General features: G+C 38.9%; 1 protein-coding gene across 1 annotated transcript; it reads right to left on the reverse strand.

Annotated features, from left to right (window-relative positions):
• Positions 1-975: 975 nt before the first annotated feature.
• Clca4 (chloride channel accessory 4) lies at positions 976-23,188 on the reverse strand. The gene is made up of 14 exons (XM_028876896.2): positions 23,008-23,188; positions 19,285-19,425; positions 18,978-19,125; positions 17,849-17,957; positions 16,277-16,454; positions 13,550-13,768; positions 10,919-11,146; positions 9,560-9,737; positions 8,325-8,431; positions 6,125-6,340; positions 5,298-5,565; positions 3,120-3,287; positions 1,909-2,142; positions 976-1,569 (listed from the first exon to the last, which is right to left on the reverse strand). Exons 1-14 carry the CDS (start codon positions 23,164-23,166, stop codon positions 1,121-1,123), a joined length of 2,802 nt encoding a protein of 933 aa, XP_028732729.1. The 5' UTR covers positions 23,167-23,188; the 3' UTR covers positions 976-1,120.
• Between the last annotated feature and the right edge of the window lie 833 nt (positions 23,189-24,021).

The following is a 24,021-nucleotide window of genomic DNA, read 5'->3' on the forward strand; positions in this document are numbered from 1 at the left end:
TTCAGCTGGGTCATGTGGTACCTCTTACTTTAAATTCACCAATTTCCATCCCTACCAACCAGGTTTAAGGATCCTCTTTCTTTACATCCTCACCAGCATTTGTTGTTATGCGAAGTAAATTGAGTTTGTATCACTTCTTGCAATGTGATCTACTCTTCTCAATCTACTTTCTTTATCTTTAGCTGATCTTAGTCATCAATGTGCTTGAGTCTCCTAGGCTGTGCTCTGATTGATAGATTAAAACAAGTCTTTAACACATTTTGCTTTCTTTTCTCAGGAAAAAATCAGGAGACTATAGTTTCAACAATTCTTTCTTAAGAATGAAAAAGCGCCTAGGTAGGTGGGATTTCAGAGAAAAGAGGTGTTTATACTGAATGGAAATGTAAACAGGTGAATCTGATTTAAAAATAAATAGTATCATCATAGGCCCAGTGAGATTGCTGAGAGTAAAGACACATGCTGCCAAGCATGACTACGTGAGTTTGATGGCTACGACTCACATGACAGAAGGAGAGAACCCATGCCCACAAATTGTCTTTTGATATCCACATGCACACAGCGGCACACATAGTGCCCTACATAATACAAACATACATATACACATAAATGCATACATACATATGCATTCATACATACATGTACCCACAAAATAAATAAAAGTAAAATATTAAAATAGCATCTTCCATATCCATGAATTACAGTAAGTATGACCTTCACTATGATAGTGTACAGTTGGAAATTTTGAGTTACTATAATGCCATTAATTTATATTGATAATACTGAGACCACATTCATTTCTTCTCTCTAAATATTGTTGATTTGTTCTTTTATGTTGCACCTTGGCTACTTAAACAGACACTTTTAGTTTCTCCAGGATATTTGAAGTGTCATTTCAGAAAACTTTGGCATCAGGAAAAAAATACAGAGCTAAAGATCACTATAAAAATAGTTTTTATTACTATTTATGTTGTGAATATAATTATAAACATTAATATTGGTAGTTTTCATGAATGGGTATTCTTAAAGCATTCTTTTAAACCCTCTTGAAATTATTTTTGAGATCATGATCACATGGGATGTACTTAAAAACTCAGAAATATTCTTTTATTTATGTTGCTTTTCAAAATGTTGTCACAGCTCTTGATGAGGACCTTCTGTTCTTTAAGATACAAATAGTGGCACTTAAAATAATACAAACAAGTACAATAGAGCCCACCACAGACAGCACAATAGTGGAAATGCTAACTCCAGAATGTGGACTTCCACCAGGACTGCCAGGATCCTCAGGACCACCAGGACTGTCAGGATCAGGCTCTGCTTGAGGCGTGAATAATGCTACTTGTGCAATGTTGGACAGTTTCGATGTCAAATTGCTTTTGTCGACACTTTGAATGGCAATGAAGATGTGGGTTGCATTTTCTTCTGAGATGTTTTCTGGTTTAAAGGCAAAGGTTTCCTTGGAGTTGGCTTCATTTGGTAACAGGTTAGTCGTATTAACTTGATGAGCCCCATCAAAATTGTCTCTTAGGTCAATGACATTTTCACTTATTCTTATGATATACTGTTGAACTAAGAAAAATGTTATGTGTGGGTTAGTTGCTGCAACATACCGTATTAAATTTCTTTCTAGTTTTTCTCAAAAATGTTTAACATGGAATGTATGCTCATAACAAAAGTTTTATTCATTTTTCAATAAAAACTGAGTTCTGACTTTTAAACACTGCTAAATGCTACCCTCTTTGCATGCAAAGCAAGGCCTGTTTGATAAATTATAAAATATTAGATCATAACATTCCTACTGGGCTGAGTTCTCAGTTAAAAATCACCCTCTTCTGACTGAGCCATCACTATTGACTCACATTGGACATCTCTCATTTAAGTCAAACCCACATGATTCTTTGTTCTTACCTTTTCCCACATCTAAATCTTCTCCCGGTGCTGTCCATGTTAGACTGATCTCTTCCCCTTCAAGTGTGGCATGAAGGTCTGTGATTTGACTTGGTGGGTACTGGTCAGGCAATGGATAAGATGGAATATTGGATACCACAAATGCATCTCCAGATGTTGTTCTTCTGAAATTCTCCAGGACTGGATGAGTAGCCTGGGTTGTTTCGGGTCTGGGTGGGTTCCCTTCAATTTCTCCTGCATTTAAAATTCTCTAGATTAAATTGGAAGAAACTGTACTAGTGTATTTGGAACTCAGTCAATCAGTTCTCTAACCCTACTTGTTTTTCCTTTCTTCTTTCTCTCTTCATTCAAACAGCTGCATTTTTATTATGTACTATAATCATAAGCATTCAATTAATGGGAAAATTCTTCCTCCACAATCCTTACCAGGCTGGTATCAAATCAAATTTAATAACAACTTCCTTTGAATTGAAAACTGCATTGAATGAGAATGTTATGTAATTTGTTATATGAATTAACAAAAGAAAACAAATCCAAAACCAAACAGTGGCATTAAGCTTAGACTGGCCTCAAATGCACTTACATAGCCAAGGATGACCTTGAAATCGTGCCTCTGTCCCCTAAGTGCTGGGGTCACAGTCATGTGTCATCATGCCTCACATATATATATATTAAGAAAAGTATTACTTTATTTCTCAAGTTATTTCTGATTAGAAATGTGTCTGGGGAAATCAATGCCAGTTCTATCCTTGACACTCAGACGACATTCTTCCCTCCATGCTGAAAATGCTAAGGAATGAAGCTCCTGACTTATTCCATTGCTTAAAAAAGACCCCTAAAGTCACAAGATAAGGGACAAGGAGAAGAAAGCTTAAAAACTTCAAAACTCATGTAACCCAGAGGATAGATTCTCCCACTGGCTCAAACTTGTCCTCTTAGCATAGTAGGCTGTTTCCTGTGTCCTGTGCTGAAAGGTTAAAACATCATTGTTGGCTCTGTAAGGGTGTTCTACACTAACATAATACTAGCTGATAGGTTTTCAGTGTCTACTGGATGCCAGGCTTAGACTGGGTTAACTTAGAGACAATTTTATACAGACCTCATTCTAGAAATGGGGAAAGTTTTCTTTTGAATTGTAAAATGTTTGGAGCCTCCATTATATTAAATAATGACTATCATTCAATGAGTTCATGCCACTGTGAACCACTCACCATTCACGACCCAGCCTGGTATGTAGGCGGCTCTACTGGATGGATGCTTTAAGCTTCTGGCAGAATTTGCTCCTCCGTCCACCCGCACTTTTAAGCTATATCTGCCATTTTCTGAATAAGCTGTGAAGTACCTAGAGTAGACACCATCATCCTTGAAAGTATCAGCCCCTTGTTAAAGACATAAAGAAATAAATTACAATCACTGTACAAAATGAGAACTTGGTGTGCTTTCTAACACATGCACTGGCTTCTATAGGCGTATTCTCAACCTATGCTTACTATTTCACATTTGAATGGAGTATATTTCCATCCTACTCTGACAAAATAATATGTTATTGAATCATATATCCGGACTCACTTTGGGGTGTATGCATCTGCACTCATGAAATACACTTACCTACATGATAATTGCATGTATATAATAAATACTTTAATGCCTTATCTTTCTGTGCCCTACCAACTTTCACAGAGGTTATAAGACTCTGCTTATAATTTCTCTGCCAATTGATTGACTTTCAAGTTTGTTAGTTAATCTTATTGTATTATCTTCTCTCTCTCTCTCTCTCTCTCTCTCTCTCTCTCTCTCTCTCTCTCTCTCTTTGGTTTTTCGAGACAGGGTTTCTCTGTGTAGCTTTGTGCCTGTCCTGGAACTCGCTTTGGAGACCAGGCTGACCTCGAACTCACAGAGATCCGCCTGCCTCTGCCTCCCGAGTGTATCTTCTCTTTCTATATGTGAGGTCCCCACTGTGGTAAATGCATCTTTATGCGAGATTTAATTAACATCATAGATGACTAAATTTACTTATTTTGTTTCATGGTCAGCAACTTCTGTGTTTCTTTACTTTTTAAAAAAAATAATTTTGTGTTCTCTCGATCAATTATTTCTCTAGTCCAACAGAGGAAAACCCATTTTACTACTGGAATAAATGCTTGTAGGATCTCAGGAATGCAGTATCATAAGTACACGCTCGAAATTACAAGTACTAGAGTCACCTGATAAGTTACAAAATGTATTTCCCATTCTAACCAGAACATGAGAAAGAAAGGTCCTTGCCTTAGCAGTATCCGTACTGGATACTGATCAGATCAGAAGTCTAGAGAGTTTTAGACATACGAATTTCCCAAAATATCCAGGGAAGTGCCTCTCCTAAAAATTTCTCATTTTATAAAGTCCTCCAGATGATTCCTCTGTATAAAAAAAATGTGACAATGCCTGCTTCAGCTACTGGTAGTCAAAGTCTTTTTTTTTTTCTTCCAGTAAAGGCATTTCAAATTAACTTATTTCCCAATGAACTAAATGCATATCTGGTAAAATGCAAGCAAATGAAGCAAGAAGCATGAAATGATATGCAGTGTAGATGGGTTTGTGGGACTTCAAAGAGACAAGAGGTTGTTGTGGAATTATTGTTGCAATCAAAGAAAACATGGAAGTCAACCCAAGAACAGTCAAATACAGCTGAAGACAAAATTGTAAAATGACATAAAATGACGTTGCAAAATGCACTGATAGACATCCTTACTAATTTAAGTGTGGACCAGACTTGTTATTTTATTCACTGATTTCAACACAAGGTTCCACTTACAGAACCCACTCATCCTGCGGACCGGAGGACGGACAGCCGGTACAGCTCCTCGCTCCCACCTCAGACCTGGCATCTGATGCTGCGGTGCTGGGCCCTCCTTTCTGTGGTGCCTCTCCTGGGTCCTGGCCCTCATGATTCTTCATTTTGTTGCAGCTATGGGGACACACTCTTGATTCTCTCCCTTTCCCTGTCGGGATGCCAGCTTCCACTACTCCTCTCACCTGATTATTTGTGCATCGCCTCCTTTGACTGCGCTTTCTTGGTGATGCTCCCCTAAGAAGCATGTACCTAGAATTCTTGTTTATGTTCTCAGCCTTCTGAATGAGCCTCTCTTTGCTGGAGACAGGCATTGCCTGTCAAGATTACGAACATAATTTTGGCAGTAGATGGCATTTGTTGAATGCTTATCATGTGCCGGATGTTTGCTAAGCACTTGGTAGGACTTACCTGATTGAATTTCCTGCTGGTCTTGCTATTCCCTCAGAATCTGTCTTACTTCTTCAGGTTCCCAACTTGTTGTACCCACTACCCCAGGAACCCATGACACATTTTGAACTATAAAAATTTAGGCTTATTCCTAAGTGGCGTGGCTTACCTGCACCATTATCCAGCAGCTCCAGCTCTTCTGTTTTCCCACTACTTGATTCTATGATAGCTGTTACGTGGGCTCCAATGATGGGTGTGTACCCTTGTAGGACTTCTGCATAAACAATCATGGGGCTGGGGAAACTGCTAGTGTCTCTGTTCACTTTAGCATTTACAATGATTGGTGGCACAGAAGAGTTTGCTGCCCGGGAGGTTACTGTAATTGTTAGTATTTCTTGGTTTACTTTGGCTTCCAGGCTGTAAGTCCAAATGCCCACCTAAAATTTTCAATGGAAACATGTAGCAAGCAATTAGAGTCCAACTCCATCGTTTTTTTCCATTATGTGACTTAAAAATAGATCCTAGAAGCTTTGTGGTTTAAAAAGGTCTTAATTCTTCAGTGACTGAAGCTGAGACAGTTCAAGCGGGGAGCCCGGCTAATGCTGTGCTCGTGGTGTCTACCTTTTGTGATCTCTCAACTGGAAAATAATGTTCTGTTAAGTCTGCCTTGGCTTTGGCCTCATTCTTTGGCCTCAGTGTCATAGCCTCTGTGACTCTGGGAGGAACAATGAGAAAAGATGGCGCACTAAGTCACACAGACTCTCCACGTTCTTCCCTTAGTGTTCTCACACACCCCTTATCTTTTCTCTCAATCCATAAATTCCTTTTACCTTTTTTCTGGACATTATAGTTTTCAGTGTCACACAGGTAATAAAAGTTTACAGATTTTTTTCATTTTGAAGATGGTAAAAATTGTTGTCACTCATATTCATGGTGGCTTTAGAGCCTCTTTGGAAAAACATTTGTTCAGTGAAAATTGAGAAGCAAGTGACTTACCTGAGCTGTTCCTGGGATGCTGAGATAGGCCATTTTGGAAGCCACATCCACTGTGAAATTTGTGATTTGTGTTCCTTTGGGATCCCATAGAAAAATTCCAGGAGCTGCATTCATCCAGGTGACAAGAAAGAATGTGTCCTTCCCCACTGTGCTGTCAATCACTATGGTGTCATTCAGCCAGAGACCATTGTTCAACACGACTCCCTTACTTTCAAGCTGTTTAAGTGTAAAAATACAAACAACAATGACAACAAAACTTAATAACTAAATAAGAAAATAGTTTTATTCTTTTGTCTTCTAGAGATAATTTTTTACATTTGATCTGGAAACATTCTTACATATGCTGAACTATCTTAGACTTCTCTCTCTCTCTCTCTCTCTCTCTCTCTCTCTCTCTCTCTCTCTCTCTCTCTCATATAAAGGGTTGTTATGTAGTCATGGTTGGCCTGGTCTCCCTATGTACCAGAGTAGATTCAAACTCCTAGCAATTTCCCTGTCTCTTCCTACCAATGGATTTGCCACCTTTCTGAAGTCTTATTGCAATGTGACAGTTGCAAGGTTGGGAATCCAGGAGCTGAAGAAAGGGCAGTGTACAACAGGAGATTTAAAGTGGAAACATCAGTTGAAAAGTTGAGACTGTGACCTTGCTATACATTCTTAGTTCTCTAGGAAAATGCTCATACTGACTTTTGCCATTAAAGGATACTAAAAACCACAGAGCATTAGTATGTGTGTATATGTATAGAGGATGGGTATATGTGGGATGCATCTGGCTGACGACCCAAAAGACAAAACTTGGGGTAATTAGAATATCTTAATTGAGGCAGAGTAAAGAATTCCAAAGAAAAGAAAAGTCAGGTCAGTGTCTGGGACGTGACAGGACACTTGCCTAGCACATTGGCAGCTATAGATTCAGTCCCTAGGAAGATAGAAAAGACAGTTGAGACAAGCACTCTTGGATAGATCGCTAATGGGGAACCTGTAAGTGATGTTTTCACATGGGATTGAGAGTGAAGCATTGGAATGGAGTCTGTCCAAAAGGGGAAAAACTGGTTGTGAAGGATAGAATCCTGGGAAGAGAGAAAACAAAAACCAGGGCCTTCTCTGAGAGGAGCCGTTCATCCTTGTTGATAATTCTTAGTGGAGAAGAGCCAACATATTAATTTGTTTTTTAAAAGTCACAAAATTACATGTTTATCATGTAAACACAATGTTTTGAAACAGTATAAATGGACTAATTTAAGCTAATTAGCATGACCATTTCCTCACTATACACTGAGAATACTTAAATTCACTTTCTAATCTATTGCACCAAATATTAGATACATGCTATTATTTATAGTATTTAGTATATAATACCTCTCCTGGACTTATCGATTATCTAACTGAAAATTTGCATTTCCTAACATCTCTCTGACTCTCACATTTTACCAGTTGATGCTAATGATGGTTTTATTTTTTTTCTATGAATTCAGCTATTTTGGATTTCACATGCATGTGAGGCCACACACCTCATCTTTCTGTGTCTTGTTTATTTCACCTAACATGAAGTCCTACGTTATCTAGCTTTACCCATATGGGTGCTTCCTAGGGGCGCCATTTTAGGAAGAATAGAATGTATCTTTTCTACTCCATCCCAAACCTTCGACCCTGATAACTCTTTAAAGCATCATTCCATTGTCTAATGTTTTACTTCCAGGTTAAGCTGGCAAGTCTTTAAATGGATTAGGAGTGAATTTGAATGTGAATGCCACCCACACATTTTATCTCTTCATCAGCAAAGTCTTGGAAAAGAAGGTCATTTTGGTCCCATGATGGCATTAGGAGAAATAAATGTGGGGCACAGTTTTTTCTTTGTATTCCAGGTGCCACTGCTAACCCCAAATTCCCATCAACTCAGATGATGGTACCATGCTTCTAACTGGTCATTATCTACCTCAATCATTTCCATCCATCATGCATAAGAATACAGCTTGACTTTGAAAATTTGTACTTTCTTTTTGTTTTTTCTCTTTTTAAGAACTTACCACAGATATTTCAAGTGAGAAAGACAGAATTTATTTCTATTCTTTCTAAACATTAAAAAAAAGGCCAACACCGATGTTTCCTTTCTGCATGGTTTCAAGTATTCTGCCCTTATACCTTTTCTTAGTTATGGCAAAAGCAACCATGAGACCTCTAGGGATGGAACAATGCTGACCTGAAGTGACTTCTGGGCGACATCAGCATTTTCTGAAGCAAGAGCCCCAAAAGCGTCAATGAGACCGTTGTTCTGGGCTATATCTGAAGCAAATAAATGCTTGCCTCCTAAAATGTGAATGAATAAGTTATATTGTTTTACAGAACAGGTGTAATTATCACATTTTAATGATTAACAAGGTAACAGTTAAAATAAAGCCAAAGTTTCCACAAAGATCAAATTAACAGAAAACTGTTAAGATTATCTCTGAAATGTTAATTGAATTTAATACATCCTAACTGTGAAGCAAAACCCACCTTATTACCTCAGTATAGAAACCTCTGTTGAATGAGGTGTGTCATTTTGTTATAGACTATGGAAGGTACTACAGCTATGCATATTAAAACTCAAAGATTTTTTTAAAGTCCACTAGGGGAATTATTAACTCTTATTTACATCATTTAGAATTTGTTTCAGAAGAAAATCGATTAGAAGCAGAGATTTGGAAAGATGAAAGAGTTGCTGTATTGAGATGTCTTGACAATAACTAGACTGTGGAGATCGAGTGATAAGCAATGGGGACAAGTTCACAAACATACCATTATCAGTTAGAATATTTGTGACAAAAATAAATTGTACAAATGGCCATAAAAGTATTTGAAATGGTAGTAATTTGTATAGCCAGCCACAAAAAAGCAAGTATAAATATTTGGTACCATGAAAGCCAAATCAGTATAGCAACTGATACTTGTATTACTGGTTCTACATTCTCTACTATGTTTAAGGAGGTACTAGAAGTATGTAATCAGTTTTCATCACATCTGTATATTAAAACAACAGTTACCATAGTTAATGTTTATTGAGAAATTTTGTATTTTCTCATTGACTTTTGTTCCTGGAAAAAAAACCAGACTTTGTTCATGGCCCAGCTTGGAAGCCACTTAATTTCAAATACCTCCTTTCCTTTCCCCTCTATAACATTTTGGGAGCATGAAAGGCTGTCTGTCTCAATTAAACTTTATTCTATACTCTTCCTTTTATGAAGGAATGTGATCCATGTGTTTGGATCAACAGTTTTATGTGTCTTTTCTAGCCAATTGGACAATGAGGTGATGAGGAAAGAGGTTGGGTCTGTTTGACTTTGCTCTCCAATCCCTGGCCTGACTTTTGCAGAACAGAGCTTAGAAGAAGTTGAGCATCACTTTTACATTTATATACAGCAATCGGAAGTCGGTAATATGGACATCATGTTTCACCTGTTAGGATGCTCATGTTTTTTACAGCGATATCAGCAGATGGTCCCAAGGCGATGAAATGAACTATGGACCCGCTCTCTGTCACCTCATTAATACAGTCTTTTGCAGTACTGTCCTCTCCATCAGTCAACAGCACAATGTCAGTCCCATCTGTTTGGAAACCTCCATTTTTAAATACCTGCAAGCATAATTCAGAATTCCATTATCATACTAGATCAGCTATCCTGATGGAAAAAAAAAAGAAAGAAACTGTATGAAAAAAGTGTAGGACAGAAGAGATAATTTCTATTTTTAGAATCATAGAATTTACACTCAATAACCCTTGGAGAACATAAACATATTATTTTTCTGTCCCCTGAAATCAGGAGATATTTGTTCAAATGAAAGATAGATGGGATCCAGTATTAGAAAAAACTCACATGACTAAATGACAGTGGCATCTGACCCCAGAAAACCCAGGCAAATAGATAGATACTCAAAATATGGGCTGCATTTTCTTCCCCAGGTATCCTCTGACAAGCCTACAGTATACCAAATCCATTGTACATACAACTGGGTGTGTTAAACATCCACATCAGCATTAAAAGGTGATGGATTAGCCAGGCGATGGTGGTGCATGCCTTTAATCCCAGTGCTCAGGAGGCAGAGCCAGGCAGATCTCTGTGAGTGTGAGGCCAGCCTGGGCTACAAAGCGAGATCCAGGACAGGCACAAAAACTACACAGAGAAACCCTGTCTCCAAAAAACCAAAAAACAAACAAACAAACAAAAAAACAAAAACAAAAAACAAAAAACAAAAAACAAAAAAACCGGTAATGGATTAGCCGGGAGGTGGTGGCGCAAGACTTTAATCCCAGCGTTTGGGAGGTGGAAGCAGGTGAATCTCTGAGTTTGAGGCCAGTCTGGTCTACAGAGTGAGTTCCAGCACAGCCAGGACTACAAAGAGAAACCCTGTTTCAAAAAAGGAAAAAAAAAAAACAAACAAACAACAAAACACGAATTGGTGATGGACTCCAAATTAGAAAACTCTTGAATGCTTAATAAACAGTATCAAATGTTCTAAGTATGTTGAAGTTAGAGATAATTATTTATTTTTATTTACTTGAGACAGGATCTCACATTTCCCATGCTGTCCTCAGCATGGTCTAGCCAAAGATGATCTTGAAAGTCTGATCCTTGTGCCTCTATCTCCCAAAGGCTAAGACAACATATATCAAAGATTTTTTTCTGTGTATTTTGTCCTGAGCCTTTTAAGATTAATTATGTATAAATTAGGAGGCAAGTAAGAACAATAGCACCTCACAAGTTAATGCCCTAAAAGCAAAACAAAGAACAAAATACATTTGCAGTAGATTTTCACCTCAAATGCAGCTCGGATTCCAGAGCAGATGGAAGTCCCTCCATTGGCCACTGTAGGCAAGGCTTCCAGAAGCTGGCTTCTCTCGGCATCACTGTTTATTTGGATCAGCTGACTTTTAATACTGGCCTGATGATTAAAGTGAACCATTCCTACCTGGGACCCATTTTCAATGATCTGCATTAGAAAATACTGTGCTGCTTGGTTCATTCGATTGAGGCGATCAGAAACCTGAGTAAAAAAGGATAAGAAAGAAAAAAACCCTTGATATTCAACTGGAAGATAAGAGCAGATCTCATAAAAGGAGTGCATGAAGTTTATTGGCAAGAATTGTCTACAACTATTCATCTGTACTATCGAAGAAAGCAATTGTGATTTTTTTAAAAACTAGTAAGTATATAAAGTGTGGTCATATATAATATGGGACACACTCGAAGGAGCGATTCCCAGTTGCTAAGTACCCAAGTTAGAGCTGGAGTTTGCATTGCAACCAAGGCAGAGATTCACACTGTAGTGGACAATTCACACACTAATCACTCCTGTTAAGGTTCATTCATAACCTAGGGTTCAAAACCCAACCTGGTCTCCAAACACAGTTGAACTGACCAACTCCTCAAAGGGGAAGCTTACTTGAGTTCCAGTTAACTCTGAGAAGGCCAGCCTACCCCACCCCCTCCTATGACCCTCTCCTCACTGCTTCTCCACCGTGGACGAACTGCCCTGGCTTTCTGGCAACTCACCAGCAACCATGTCTCTCTTAACTAGATGAATGCCCAGGAGGTACACTTCATGCATTTATTTTCTCTAGGTCCTCCCTGCAACCCATACCCCAATTTATTTGCTTGTGAACTTCTTGAACCAAATCACAACAAAAACTCCTACGTATCTCCAGCTTTGCTTTGCCTGCTTCTCTGCTGTTATCTTCTTTCTCTGCTGGTTTTATTGCATTTGTTCTGTGTGGTGAGTGTGTGGGTGTTCAAGGATACTTGTGCCCCAGCACACATGTCACGGCACACATGTAGAAGTGAGAGGACAACTTGCCTTCCACCATTTGAATTCCAGAGTCTGAACTCAAGTCATTAGGCATTGCTGCAAGTGCCTTTACCCACTGATTTGTCTTCTGCCTTCATTATTATTATTTATTATCTCTGTCTGTCTGTCTGTCTGTCTGCCTTTCCTCTGTGTGTGTGCGTGTGCGTGCTTACGCCATGGTATCCATGTGGAGGTCAGAGACAACTTTGAGGAGTCAATTCTCTTCTGATAATTGGACTCATATAGTTAGGTTAGTGTGGCAAATGCTTTTGCCTGCTGAGCATCCCACCAGCCCTGCTTTGCCTTTAAATATGGATCTGCCAGTACGCTGCCTGGGGTAGGCTTCTCATCTCTAAACCAGCAATCTCTTCTCTCCTCAGTGACATTTCTTGGCCCACTTGTTCTTCTGTCTTCCAGAAACTCTTGTGCTATGGTGGTTCACTTCACCAATCTCTGTTATTCTGTCAATAACCACCTCCCCTCACTGCTGAAGCTTTAATCTCTGTGGCAGCACGTCTGTTCCACTGCCACTGTGCAGACATTCTGAATGCTTTATCACATTACACCTGCTTATTTGTGGTTTATATCCATTTCAGCAGCTATCTGTTGGTCACACATATGTTATGAACTCTGGATTGGATGAGGTTCAGGATCCTAGAGGAACTCTTCATCTGATTGGGAGAGGCACAGGCAGTATCAATAAAATATACAGAAGCAGGGATATACAAAAGGCAGTGTTTGGAACTGGCCAAGGGTTAGCACCTACACAGCACTCACAAGCCCAGCCCTTCTCCTGGCAGAAATGAGTATCTCTCCTAAGTTCTGGAGGACAGGACTGACTTGTAGGTAGGTAATAGTGAGAGGGAGAGACAGCATTGATGGACTATAAAATATTTCCTTTTTTTGGTTTGTTTTATGAGACAGGCTGTCACTATGCCACCAAACCGGCTTTGAACTCGCCTAGTCTCCCAAATGCCATTTTGACAGGAACATACTTCCACAGTTCAGCCTAAGGGAACCAAGAACTTCTCAAGCACATGCACCTCTGCTCTCAAAGTCTAGCACAATGCCTGCAGTTCGCTGGATGATAAGAGAATGAAGGAATGACTGCATACAGCCATTTGTTCTTCACGGAGATGCTTTTCTTTTTATGTCTAAGGAGATCACTTGAACACTTGAGAAAGAAAATGATACCATGTTAGGCATTCTGCCAATCAATCCTGTTGCTTGAGCTAAAATGGAGTTTAAGCATACACTAATATAACCCTTCTCATTTTTTGTTATGTGGAGGATTCATGGTTGAAAACAATTTCATTTCAGTATCTTGTTCTCACTAAAGGGTATCAGAGTGCTTCTCATTCAGCCATACATTTTCTGGAACAAAATGGATACCCTTAGGTTAGCTATTCTTAGATATCTTTCTCTAAGTATATATTTTTTTTTCCAATATATTTCAGGTCATGATCTTAGGAAGTAATAGTACTTTATGACATCATACAATTTTTAAAAATCCACATAACAAGTAGTGTTTAGGGGGTTTATTTTTTGCCATTCGGTTATCTCTATTCCTACATTCAAAAAAAAAATGAGCCATGAACTTACAGTCATACTCCCAGACACATCAAGAACTAGGCATGTGATCCTTTCACTGATTCTCAGCAATGAGAAGGTGGGTGGAGAGGGTAGAGTCTCCATGGGCATGCTGGTAATAAAATCCTCAGAACTGCTAATTACATCCCATGTGCTTCTGTAATTGCACTTCAGATTATGTAGAGTTGGAGCTTCTCGATTGTGGTTTTCTTCTTTACAGAATTCAGTCACCTAAAAGTATAGTAAAATGTAGAAAATTACTATGCCATGTATTAAAAAATGAGCTGAAAAACAAAGTGAAAGTATATTCAGTGCTAGAATATAAAAGTAATTACGCTAGTCTAGCAAAGTGGCAGTATTCATTTCCTTGCTAAGCTCCATGACCTCACTAGCCATGGAAGCTGGCTATGTCAACAGTGCCAGGTATGACTCAAACCCAATTAGACAGCTGTTGCTTGCCACCAACATGTGAGTACCATTATTGCACCTTTATGCATTTCTTGCCATGCTGGTCTTTATCAGGGTTCACAGGTGTTGCAGCTGGAGAATTGTTTCCTTCCCTTGGCAGCTTGCATAGTATTTTCTGCAACCATGGAAGCTAGACTACAGGAGGGAGGCTCTTAGGTCAGATCCAGCTGGGCCATCTGATTCCTGTACCCTAAACGTGTGGTGTATTCAGCAATAGAGGCTAATTCTCAAGCCATGAAACAAAATCAAGGGCTATATCAATAATATATTGATTGGACTACCCTGACCAACCATTTTAAAGGAGGTTTATTCCACATGGTACTAGAATTTTTGTTATTCTGTGGTTCTTGTGTGGGGCACTGCTAGCCCAAGTGTCTTAACTTCTCTCTCTCTCTCTCTCTCTCTCTCTCTCTCTCTCTCTTTCTCTCTGTGTGTGTGTGTGTGTTGTGTGTGTGCATGTGTGTTGTGTGTGCATGTGTGTTGTGTGTGCATGTGTGTTGTGTGCATAGAATCCTATGTAAATAAAAATATAAAATAATATGATTTCTTGAGGCTCACTTAAACAACTATGATGTTGCTTATCTCTTGTCCCTCATCCTTACATACACAGATAAGTGTAGCTGCCACTCCTCAGCAAAGAAGCCTCTTTTTACAGAAAATGGAGTCCATTACAGAAAACCACAACTGGACACAATGCAGAGGTCAACAGATCATGTGGAGCTTAGCCCCAATGGATACATCTACATTACAGTTCCTATATCTATTGTAGAATATTTAACTATGTAAAAGTGTGTTACATTTATTTATGCTGTGGAATATTACTTTAACTGTGTAGAGATGTGTTACATTTGTTTATGATGCATTTGTTTAATTCTGTAAAGATGTGTTGCATTTGTTTCACTTTGCCTGCCTAAGGCACCTGATTGGTCTAATAAAGAGCTGAACGACCAATAGCTAGGCATAGAGAAGGATTGGGGGGCGGTTTCAGATAGAGACAATAAATAGGAGGAGAAATCTAGAAGAATGAGAGAGAAGAAGGAGAAGAGAACAAGGGAGAGGGACATGCCTGGGGCCAGAAGCCAGGCAGTTGCCAGCCAGACATGGAGACAGCAGGAAAGTAAAATATACAAAAAGAAAGATTAAGAAGTCCTAAGGCAAAATGTAGATAAAGAGAAACAAGTTAAGTTATAAGAGCTAGCAAGAAATGAGCCTAAGCTAAGGCTGAGCATTCATAACTAATAATAAGTCTCCATGTCATGATTTGGGAGCTGGTTTGTGGTCCAAAAGAAAAAGCTTTCTATGATCTATGACTCAGGAAACATCACGTAAAGGGGGTGGGAATATTGTAAGAGCAAGAATACCAGGAAGTCTGCTGTGAAACAGTCTGCTAGAGATGGCTGCATAAATAAGTCCTAAACAATGGCCACTTCAATGGACATGTTAATGTGGAAGAGGCAGACTTTCAAGGGGTCCTACCCCTAGTCAAAGAATTAATTTTTTCCCTAGGATGAGCCCCCGTATCAGTTGTCCAATGCAGAATGGTGTTCCTTGAATGACATCATCAACAAAAACAGACTCAGCAGGTTGTATTTAAATATATTTGTGCACAAACACACATGCATATACACATAATTATGTATGTATCAACAGTAATCAAAGACAAAGAGGCGATTAACTTGGGAATGGTTTGAAGGAGGTTTTTAGCTGGGAGGTTCAATTTCAATGGAAAACATTTAAACCAAATAAGCTGGGCGGTGGTGGCACACATCTTTAATCCCAACACTTGGGAGACAGAGCCAGGCAGATCTCTGTGAGTTCAAGGCCAGCCTGGTCTACAGAGCAAGTTTCAGGACAGGCTCCAAAGCTACACAGAGAAACTCCATCTCAAAAAAAAAAAAAAAAAAAAAAAAAGAAAGAAAGAAAATGAAAAAAAATGAGAGAAAGAGCAAAATGTGTTTAAAAAATATGCTTTGTTCAAGTGAAATATAATTAACACTTAAGTAGATTTAATATTATAATAGTTAACAATAATTATCTAGTTATTAATACACAGTAATGTGAATAAGATATAATAGTAGATGAGTACTTAACTTACTGTGTGTCAGCCAATGTTCAATGAACTCTACATTAACAGATTTAATCCTCATGTCATATTTAAGTTTAACTGGACCTCAGGTGAGTGTTTGCCTAGCATTGTATAATGCCTTACTTTCATCTACATCATCATAACTTTAAAATTAGTGAAATTAGACAAGCAACTGGCATACTTACAGAATCGATACTTTGCATGTACATTATGGATGCCTTTTCTGATTGGACTTTGTCAGGGAAAAATTGACAACTGTTTTCATATAATTTTGTGGTGGAATTAGTTCTGCAACTTCTGCTTGTACAGCTGTCTCCTTGGCATCTGTAGACTCTATTCACACCTGTGATACCTGCAGAACACCTGAAAATATGGAAGTGAATCTTAGAGACAGAAGGCATTTATTTGAAAAATGTTTATGGTACAGTATTTCTTGTGTCTACGCCATGACCTTTCCACGATGATGGCAAAGGCTAAGCGGGCAATCAGAGTAATCATCTGCTTTTCAAAAAATTGTAATGAAAAAAACCTAAAGGGAGGGCTCCAGATATACACAATGGGGTTCTCAGCTGGAATTAAAGCTGTGGGTCTTTTCTTTAGACATCCTCTGCTGGCCTTGTAACTGCTCACAGGAACCTGGATGAGAGAGCTTGTGAACCATTTATTCCAGATAGCTTGGTGTTCAGTGTAGTGTTCTTCTTTTTTTTTTTTTTTAAAGAAGATATCCTCTAAAGAGCAGAGCATCACAAAACTACATGTTCTGTGATTATTCATGAAGTATCTTTTTATCCAGAGGAAAATGTGGCTGGAATCAGAGTGAGGTACTGCCGAGAAAGGCAATGGAATAAAGAATGATGGGTTTGTGTGTTATTGCATGGGATGGGCATAGGCAGTGATCATAACAGATATACCAGGCTTTAATTGCAACTCATCTCATTGACTTGCAGTTCAAATTCAGCAGGTGAATTATAGATTTGATCTAGTCATTTAGGGAAGCTCATAAATACATCCATGATACTATTGTTCCCAAACTGAGGAACATAATGATACCATCTATATGACCAGTTGTAATAATATTCTGTGGCAGAAACGACATTTAGCAGCAGCATGACAGAAACAGAATGCACACAATCCCTTTTAAGACTTGGCAACAAGGCTCGTGCGGCAGTTAGTTTTGTGCCGCCGTTCACTCCACCTTGTGGCAAGTGCCCCAAACCAGGAGGATCTGAACACTGATGAGGCTGCTAACACCAAGTTTTAAATTAATTTCTCCCAACTGTTCTGGTCTCTTAATTTCAGAATTGAGATAGTGGTCTGTTATTGGCTATGATGCTACACTGATATTTTAAAATGATCTTTATAAATCTCCAAGAAGTTCTGAATTGGCTCCTTGCAGTTGCTTGAGTTCTTACCCGGCTAACGTTTAATAGTACTTAGCCACTTCCACCCATTATGCAATGTGAATGAGTTTGATGTCTCAGCATATACCTGGTCTAAGTGAGTTCAGGCCTCCATGGGAGAGATATGTCAATAAAATATGTCAAATAGCCAAACAAATGCTTGACATTGAAACTATGTATATTTTAGAGACAGTCATCGTCTTCAAGGATAATGGTCTAAAATAAGCATAAAATAGGCCTGTGATATTGCATTTGTTATTTGCTTTGGGAGAAAAATGAATGCTTGTCATTGGAAAGTAATATAGGGCAGTTAAAAGCCTATTTTTAAGGTCATTTCAGGATACTTAGGAGTCATGCCTTGTTGCTTCAATTTTCTTTGATGATGCGCTGTAGAATGGCTGGTCTTCACTGTACTCATCAAATACTCCCCAGCGAAGATGGGCCCATTCATGGACAAACACTTTTCCTATAAGAAATTTTTCAAATACATGATCATAATTCAAGTGGAGAATTAATTAATTAATTTATTTTGGTTTTTCGAGACAGGGTTTCTCTGTGTGTAGCTTTGTGCCTTTCCTGGAACTCATTTGGTAGCCCAGGCTGACCTCAAACTCACAGAGATCCGCCTATCTCTGCCTCCCGAGTGCTGGGATTAAAGGCATGCGCCACCACCACCCAGCTCAAGTGGAGAATTTTATAGCTCAAAAATTTCTGGGCCAGTGAGATGGCTCAGTGGGTAAAGGTGCTTGCCACCAAGCCTGAAGACCTGAGTTCAATCCTTGGACCCCATGTGTTAAGGGGAGTGACCTTACAAGTTGTCCTCTGATCCCCCTCCCCAAATGTGCACCACCCACCCACACACCCACACACACACACACACCACAGAGATTACATTTAGGTTTAGATTTTCTGTAACTCTTAAAGTTTATATTTTGTTTATAAAAGGCTTTTGTATTAGATGATATTACATTTCTGTATAGGATATTAATTTTTAATTCCATAGCATGTGAAATCAATGGAACATTTATGGAATGTGTGCTACAGTCACATTAACTAGGATTTGGTTTTCAGTTCTTGGGGAGCCAAAGGTCTCACATATTATAATGGTTTATGGCTTTCTAAATACCAAACCTGTCAATAGCCTAGTCATATATGCAGTAACTGTAGATATTTTGAGAGTGCAATGTTGGGAATAACAGCCTGAAGGGGATGATAATGAAAAAAGATTGACATATGTTATTATAGACTATATAGAAAAGAAAAGCCTTCATACTGGCTACTGCGTCAAGAATTTGGCAAATTTTGAGACTATTTAAACTTCCTGGAATAAGCACAGAGAAAGAAAACCACTTGTTTAATGCCACACAGGTAATAAATAAAGAAATCTGGATTCCGATCTAAGAACTTCTGTTCCAACGTCTGTTTAGTTCATCTGAGTATAGAGTTGCTTGCTGCAAGCATGTAATATTTTAACCAAACTCCTCACCTGAAGGTCCATATTCATTTTCTTTTTTCCCCAGTATGAAGTCGGGAGTCAAATGGATATATTCTGCTTTCTCTTCACACTCTGTGAACTGTCGGGTGTATGGCTCATCTCTGCCTGGGAGGGCAGGAGGTGCAACTTTAACATCTGCCTGAGAATGTTAAAAAGATCATTAAACTTGAAGAATCGAAGAAACATGTTAGAAAGACTCTGAATCAATCAATTTGCGGCAAAACTTGCAAGCACCAGAAAACATTCTGTTTTTTATTTTTGTTTTGTTTTGTTTGTACGAGAAAAGGTTGACACTTACATGTTTGTAGCTCTCCTGCTTTGGCCTCCCGTACTGAGGTCCCCCTTTCCAGCTCTCCGGAATTAATATAGATATATTTTTGAAAAAGAATCTTTTTTCTGTAGCTTCAAACAGGTATGTAGATGCTGTAGTCACCATTTCCTGTTGTCAGTGGGAAGAAGAATAGGTAGAAATGGCCAAGCAAGAATGGTGCCATGCCGCAAGCATTCATCTCAGGCATTCTCCCTCAAGTAGTTACTACCAAAGGAGCCATTCATCAAGACCATTCATCAGTGGTCCCTTCCCACACTTCTAATCTGCCAATTCAAAATTGGCTTCACCCTGCACTTGGAAAGGCTTCCAAATCCTCTGTCCTCTTATCTCAAAAGATGGCTAGCTGCTTTGTACCTGGTGATTATAGTAATTGATTCATAAGAACATATACTTTTGAGTCATTTATTTGTTTCTAATATTTGTATTACCACTTTCTGGTTGACTTATAGAATGCTCTGAAGCCCAGTTACCCTACTTTATTTAATGGACCCTACTTTATTTATTTAATGGACATAAATCTGGAATGAACTAAGAGGTATTCTAAGACTGCTTGATGTCATTCCTGATTTCAAGAAACTTGAGTCAAAAACAGCTTTAGCGAATGCAAGCTAAGGAGAATAGCCCAGAGGAGTCACTATCAGGGCGGGGCTTTCTTTCTTCACTCGTAAAAGAGGTAGGAAGAGTGGACACGTAGTGATGGGTAGAGTGGAAAATTCTATAGCACAGAATTGTTGCTCTGCTCCCAACGTGAAAATACCCAATTATCTCCAGGATCTTGAATTCAAAGTTATTGTAATTTGTAAGAGAATTTCTCTTTCCAGAGTTCCTGTCTAAGAAAGGTAAACAATGGGTGAAAAGCACTTAAGACTAGTTCCTTATAATCAGGGCTCTCAGAGGTAAGTAAAATATAAATAAATATAAAATAAAGGAAAATAACTAAAAGTAATAATATCTTCTCTCAGGAGTCATCTCAGTTTCCACTGCTGTATCTCTCAGGACAGATCCCTTTGAATCCCACATCAGAACTGCTCCTCAAGGCCTCCATCTTTCCCCCTGATCCACTCTGGAGTCTAGTGTTCTGACTCATATGTGTTGCAAGAAGTCAGCAAATTGATTAGTGAGAAGTCATGAGATTAGTCAGAAGGCCAGAGTCCAGAGAAATGAAAGTCCAGTGCAAGAAGGCTTTTAAGAACTCTAAAGCAATTTGGAAGTTGTTGAGCACACACAGAAGAAGGATAAAAGAATTCTCTCTTTCCCTGTACATACCCTCCCATTTTTAAAGAGAGCTATTTAGTCTGTCATGTTCTGCTGGAAAAGAGGGCTCTGTGTACATATGAGATAACAGTGTTCTGATGGTTCAAACTGAGTTATGGATTGAACCAGTAGGCTTGCTGTGTACAACTGTACAGGTTGTATATTAGCTAACTCTAAAGACTGCATTTCCTTTAGTCTCCATGGTCCGCCTGCTATCTAGCTTAGATAGCAATGTGTTCTTAGGTCATGAAGAGATGTCAGAGACTCTGTAGACAAAACCAGATTTAAACAATACCTACTCACAAATCCAGTCCTACAGAGAGTACTAGAAGGAAAACTCCAACCCAAGGAAATTAGCTGCACCCACAAAAACACAGGCAATAGGTAATCTCACGCCTGCAAATCCCCCCCAAAAAAAGGAAACACAAACACACTACTACCACCACCACCAAAACCAAAAATAACAGGAATTAACAATCACTGGTCATTAATATCTCTTAGTATCAATGGACTCAATTCACTTATAAAATGACACAGGCTAACACTAGTGGAAGCCCATGAACTGTGGACTGGTGGCTGTGGATACCCCATGGGACTGGACTAGGCCCTCTGGATACAGAAGATAGTTGTTTGGTTCAAACTATTTGGGGGCACCAAGGCAGGGGGATCAGGATCTGTTCCTGGTCTATGGGCAGGCTTCTGGAACCTCGTGCCTGTGGTGTGACACCTTGCACAGTCTTGGTGCAGTGGGAAGGGGCTTGGACCTGCCTAGGCTCAGTGTGCTGGGCTCTGCTGACTCCCCATGGGAGACCTTGATTTGAGGGGTGTGGGGTTGCAGGGTGGCTTGGGAAATAGGGCTGGGAGTGGGAGGAGGGAGGAGGGGGGTTGTGGATAGTATGTGAAGTAAGTAGAAAATTTCTTAATAAAGGAAAAAAAATGACACAGGCTAACGGAATAGATATGAAAACAAGATTCAGCCTTCTGCTGCATATAAGAAACACATCTCAACCTCAAAGACAGACATTACCTCAGAGCTAAGAATTGGGAAAAGATTTTCCAGTCAAATGGATCTCAGAAACAAGCTGGTATAGCTATTCTAATATCTGATTTTTATCTAAGCACACATTTTACATTTCAAGCTGGATTCAGATCCCTGTCTCTTCATCCTGGATGTCTAAAAAGCACCTCAATCTGAAACTACACTAAGCTAATTCCTCCCCACTACCCCAGACTGGTCCATCTCTTTACTTAGAGTTTTCCTTTCCAGCTGATAAAAATTCTACCCAAGTATTTAAGCCAAAGTTGTGAAGCTTTATTTTTTTTCCACTTAACATGTTCTCTCTACCTTTACCTTTCCCACACATGACTAAGTCAACAAAAAAAAATTGTCTTTGATACTTTCAAAATACATTCAGAATCATACACTTTAATCATTACTGCTACCTCATTGTTCTAATCAACATCCCTATTCACCAGCTACAGCCTGGGTTGTTCTGCACCCCTACACTACAACATATGGTGCATGGGATAAGTGCAAGCCTTCTATAGTTTAGGTCCTAGAATAGGCAGCAAAGTGTACATAACCTCTGCTAAGATCTCTTTTGTGGAGTCTCACATCACTCAGAGAAAAAGTGAAAATGTCTTTTATGGCGGTCTGGGCTCTGCCGCTGCATGTGGCCTTATCCCAGCTTCGTTTAAGACTCTCTCCCTTCTGCTTAATCACTGTTGTTTCTTTGACCACATAAGATGCTATCACCCCTATGAAGCTCTCATCGTTTCTCTTACTCATCTTGGGGTCTGCTCAGATGTCACACCATGAGGGAAGGCTTCTCTGGGTATCCTGTAGGAAACAGTTACTTATACTCTTGTTTATTGCAGCCACACTCTGCTCAGTCACCCTTTCCTGACTCTGCATACTCCACAGCAACCTACTAACATCACGTCTGCTATTCCATTCATTTTGATATCAGTGATGACTCTAAAAAAGAATACAAACCCTTATAGTTCTTTTTTATTTTAATTTACTAGTCCTTCCTCAAGGATATAATAAACATATAAACACACACAATAAAGAAATAGATTACAAAATCAGAATGAATCCAACTTCTAAATTATGCATAAGGAAACAAGATCAGAAAGGCCTCTGCTTGGTCTTAGATCTTATGACTAGAAGGTAGAATCCCTTCCAGAACCTCTAGAACCTTCATCTAGAGCATTGCCTGGTCTTGGATCTCATGACTAGAAGGTAGAATCCCTTCTAGAACCTCTATCTAAAGCATTTTAGAGACTTCCTCTCACTCTATGCATTCCAAAACTGTCTACATGGTTTTTAAAACTTCCCAAAGCATTCAGAGATTTCTATAGTAACTCTTACAATTGCTATTAACCTTTTTATTCTTCATAACTCAAGCAGAAGAAAGCCCATTTTTTTCTTACCTTTATTCGTTCAATTATTGTTTCATCTTCTGGCACAGCAGGATCAATAGCAATGATAACGTCTTCATAGCCATTCTCACTCAGCCTCACCAGGGAAGTGTCTGACTCCTGAAGCAGGTACAGGAGTAGGAGGAAAGCAAAACCCCTGGGGAGTCCCATCACTTCCTCCTGGTTGCTCACAGGCTTTTCTTTCTCTGTGTCTATTTCCAGGTCTATATATACTTCTCCAAATCACCTGCTGGCTGATTTAGAAATGCTGACTGTGTAAAGGTCAATGTTCAAATATGGGAAAATACCTGGCCAGATTATACAGCAGCTTTATTGTTTGGTAATGGTTAAAGTGATCAGAAGTATTATAAAACACAACACATTTTCTTCCTGAGACTTAATATATTGCTTCCCAATTTAATTTAATTTCCTAAATATACACATAGACTTTGTACTTTCTATAGAATGGGGTCTGGAAATAAAACCATAATAGAATGGATAATAGTGCTAAAGCTCTCCCTCCGTATTAAAGGGTAATTTAATTATTATCTAGACTGTCACCTAAGAAATAATGGTATAAATAGAAAGTTAGGGAGGATGTGATGAACTTGAAACTCAAAGACTGTAAAGGGTTTGATAAATTTAAGAAAATCTGATAAAGTCAAGTTATTAGAATAAGCAAAGAAATAACATTCCTAGCAATAAAGGAATAGAATTTTTTGTTTTTTTTATATCATACTTTGCCAGTCACTGTTGAGGGAGAGTAAACCATAGAAACTTTTAATTAACTAAGTTAGTTCTTTGGAAGTTTCATAATGTACATAATACACTTTTTACTCTTACCACATCTTCTTTTATCTCTCATCCACTCCTGTCAACCCCACCTCACCCCTCCCTACAAGTCCCTTTGCCACATGCTTATCTTTTCATTGCTTTAAGACCTGCTCAGTTTAACCGGGGCTATCTATGTGACCATGGCTTTGGAACTGTCCGTTGGAGGTTGGTGGGCTCATCAGTGGCACACAA

Source organism: Peromyscus leucopus, chromosome 6 (genome assembly GCF_004664715.2).
Source record: "Peromyscus leucopus breed LL Stock chromosome 6, UCI_PerLeu_2.1, whole genome shotgun sequence".
In the NCBI taxonomy this organism is placed as follows: domain Eukaryota; kingdom Metazoa; phylum Chordata; class Mammalia; order Rodentia; family Cricetidae; genus Peromyscus; species Peromyscus leucopus.

What these genes read in the sequence shown, in the direction of transcription:
- Clca4 (XM_028876896.2), bottom strand. Translation starts at nt 23,166, where the DNA reads ATGGGACTCCCCAGGGGTTTTGCTTTCCTCCTACTCCTGTACCTGCTT. An exon ending in CAATAATTGAACGAATAAAG is followed by an intron (nt 19,426 to 23,007) that starts GTAAGAAAAAAA and finishes CACTGACAACAG; the next exon opens with GAAATGGTGACTACAGCATC. An exon ending in AAGAAAATTGAAGCAACAAG is followed by an intron (nt 16,455 to 17,848) that starts GCATGACTCCTA and finishes CCATATTTTCAG; the next exon opens with GTGTTCTGCAGGTATCACAG.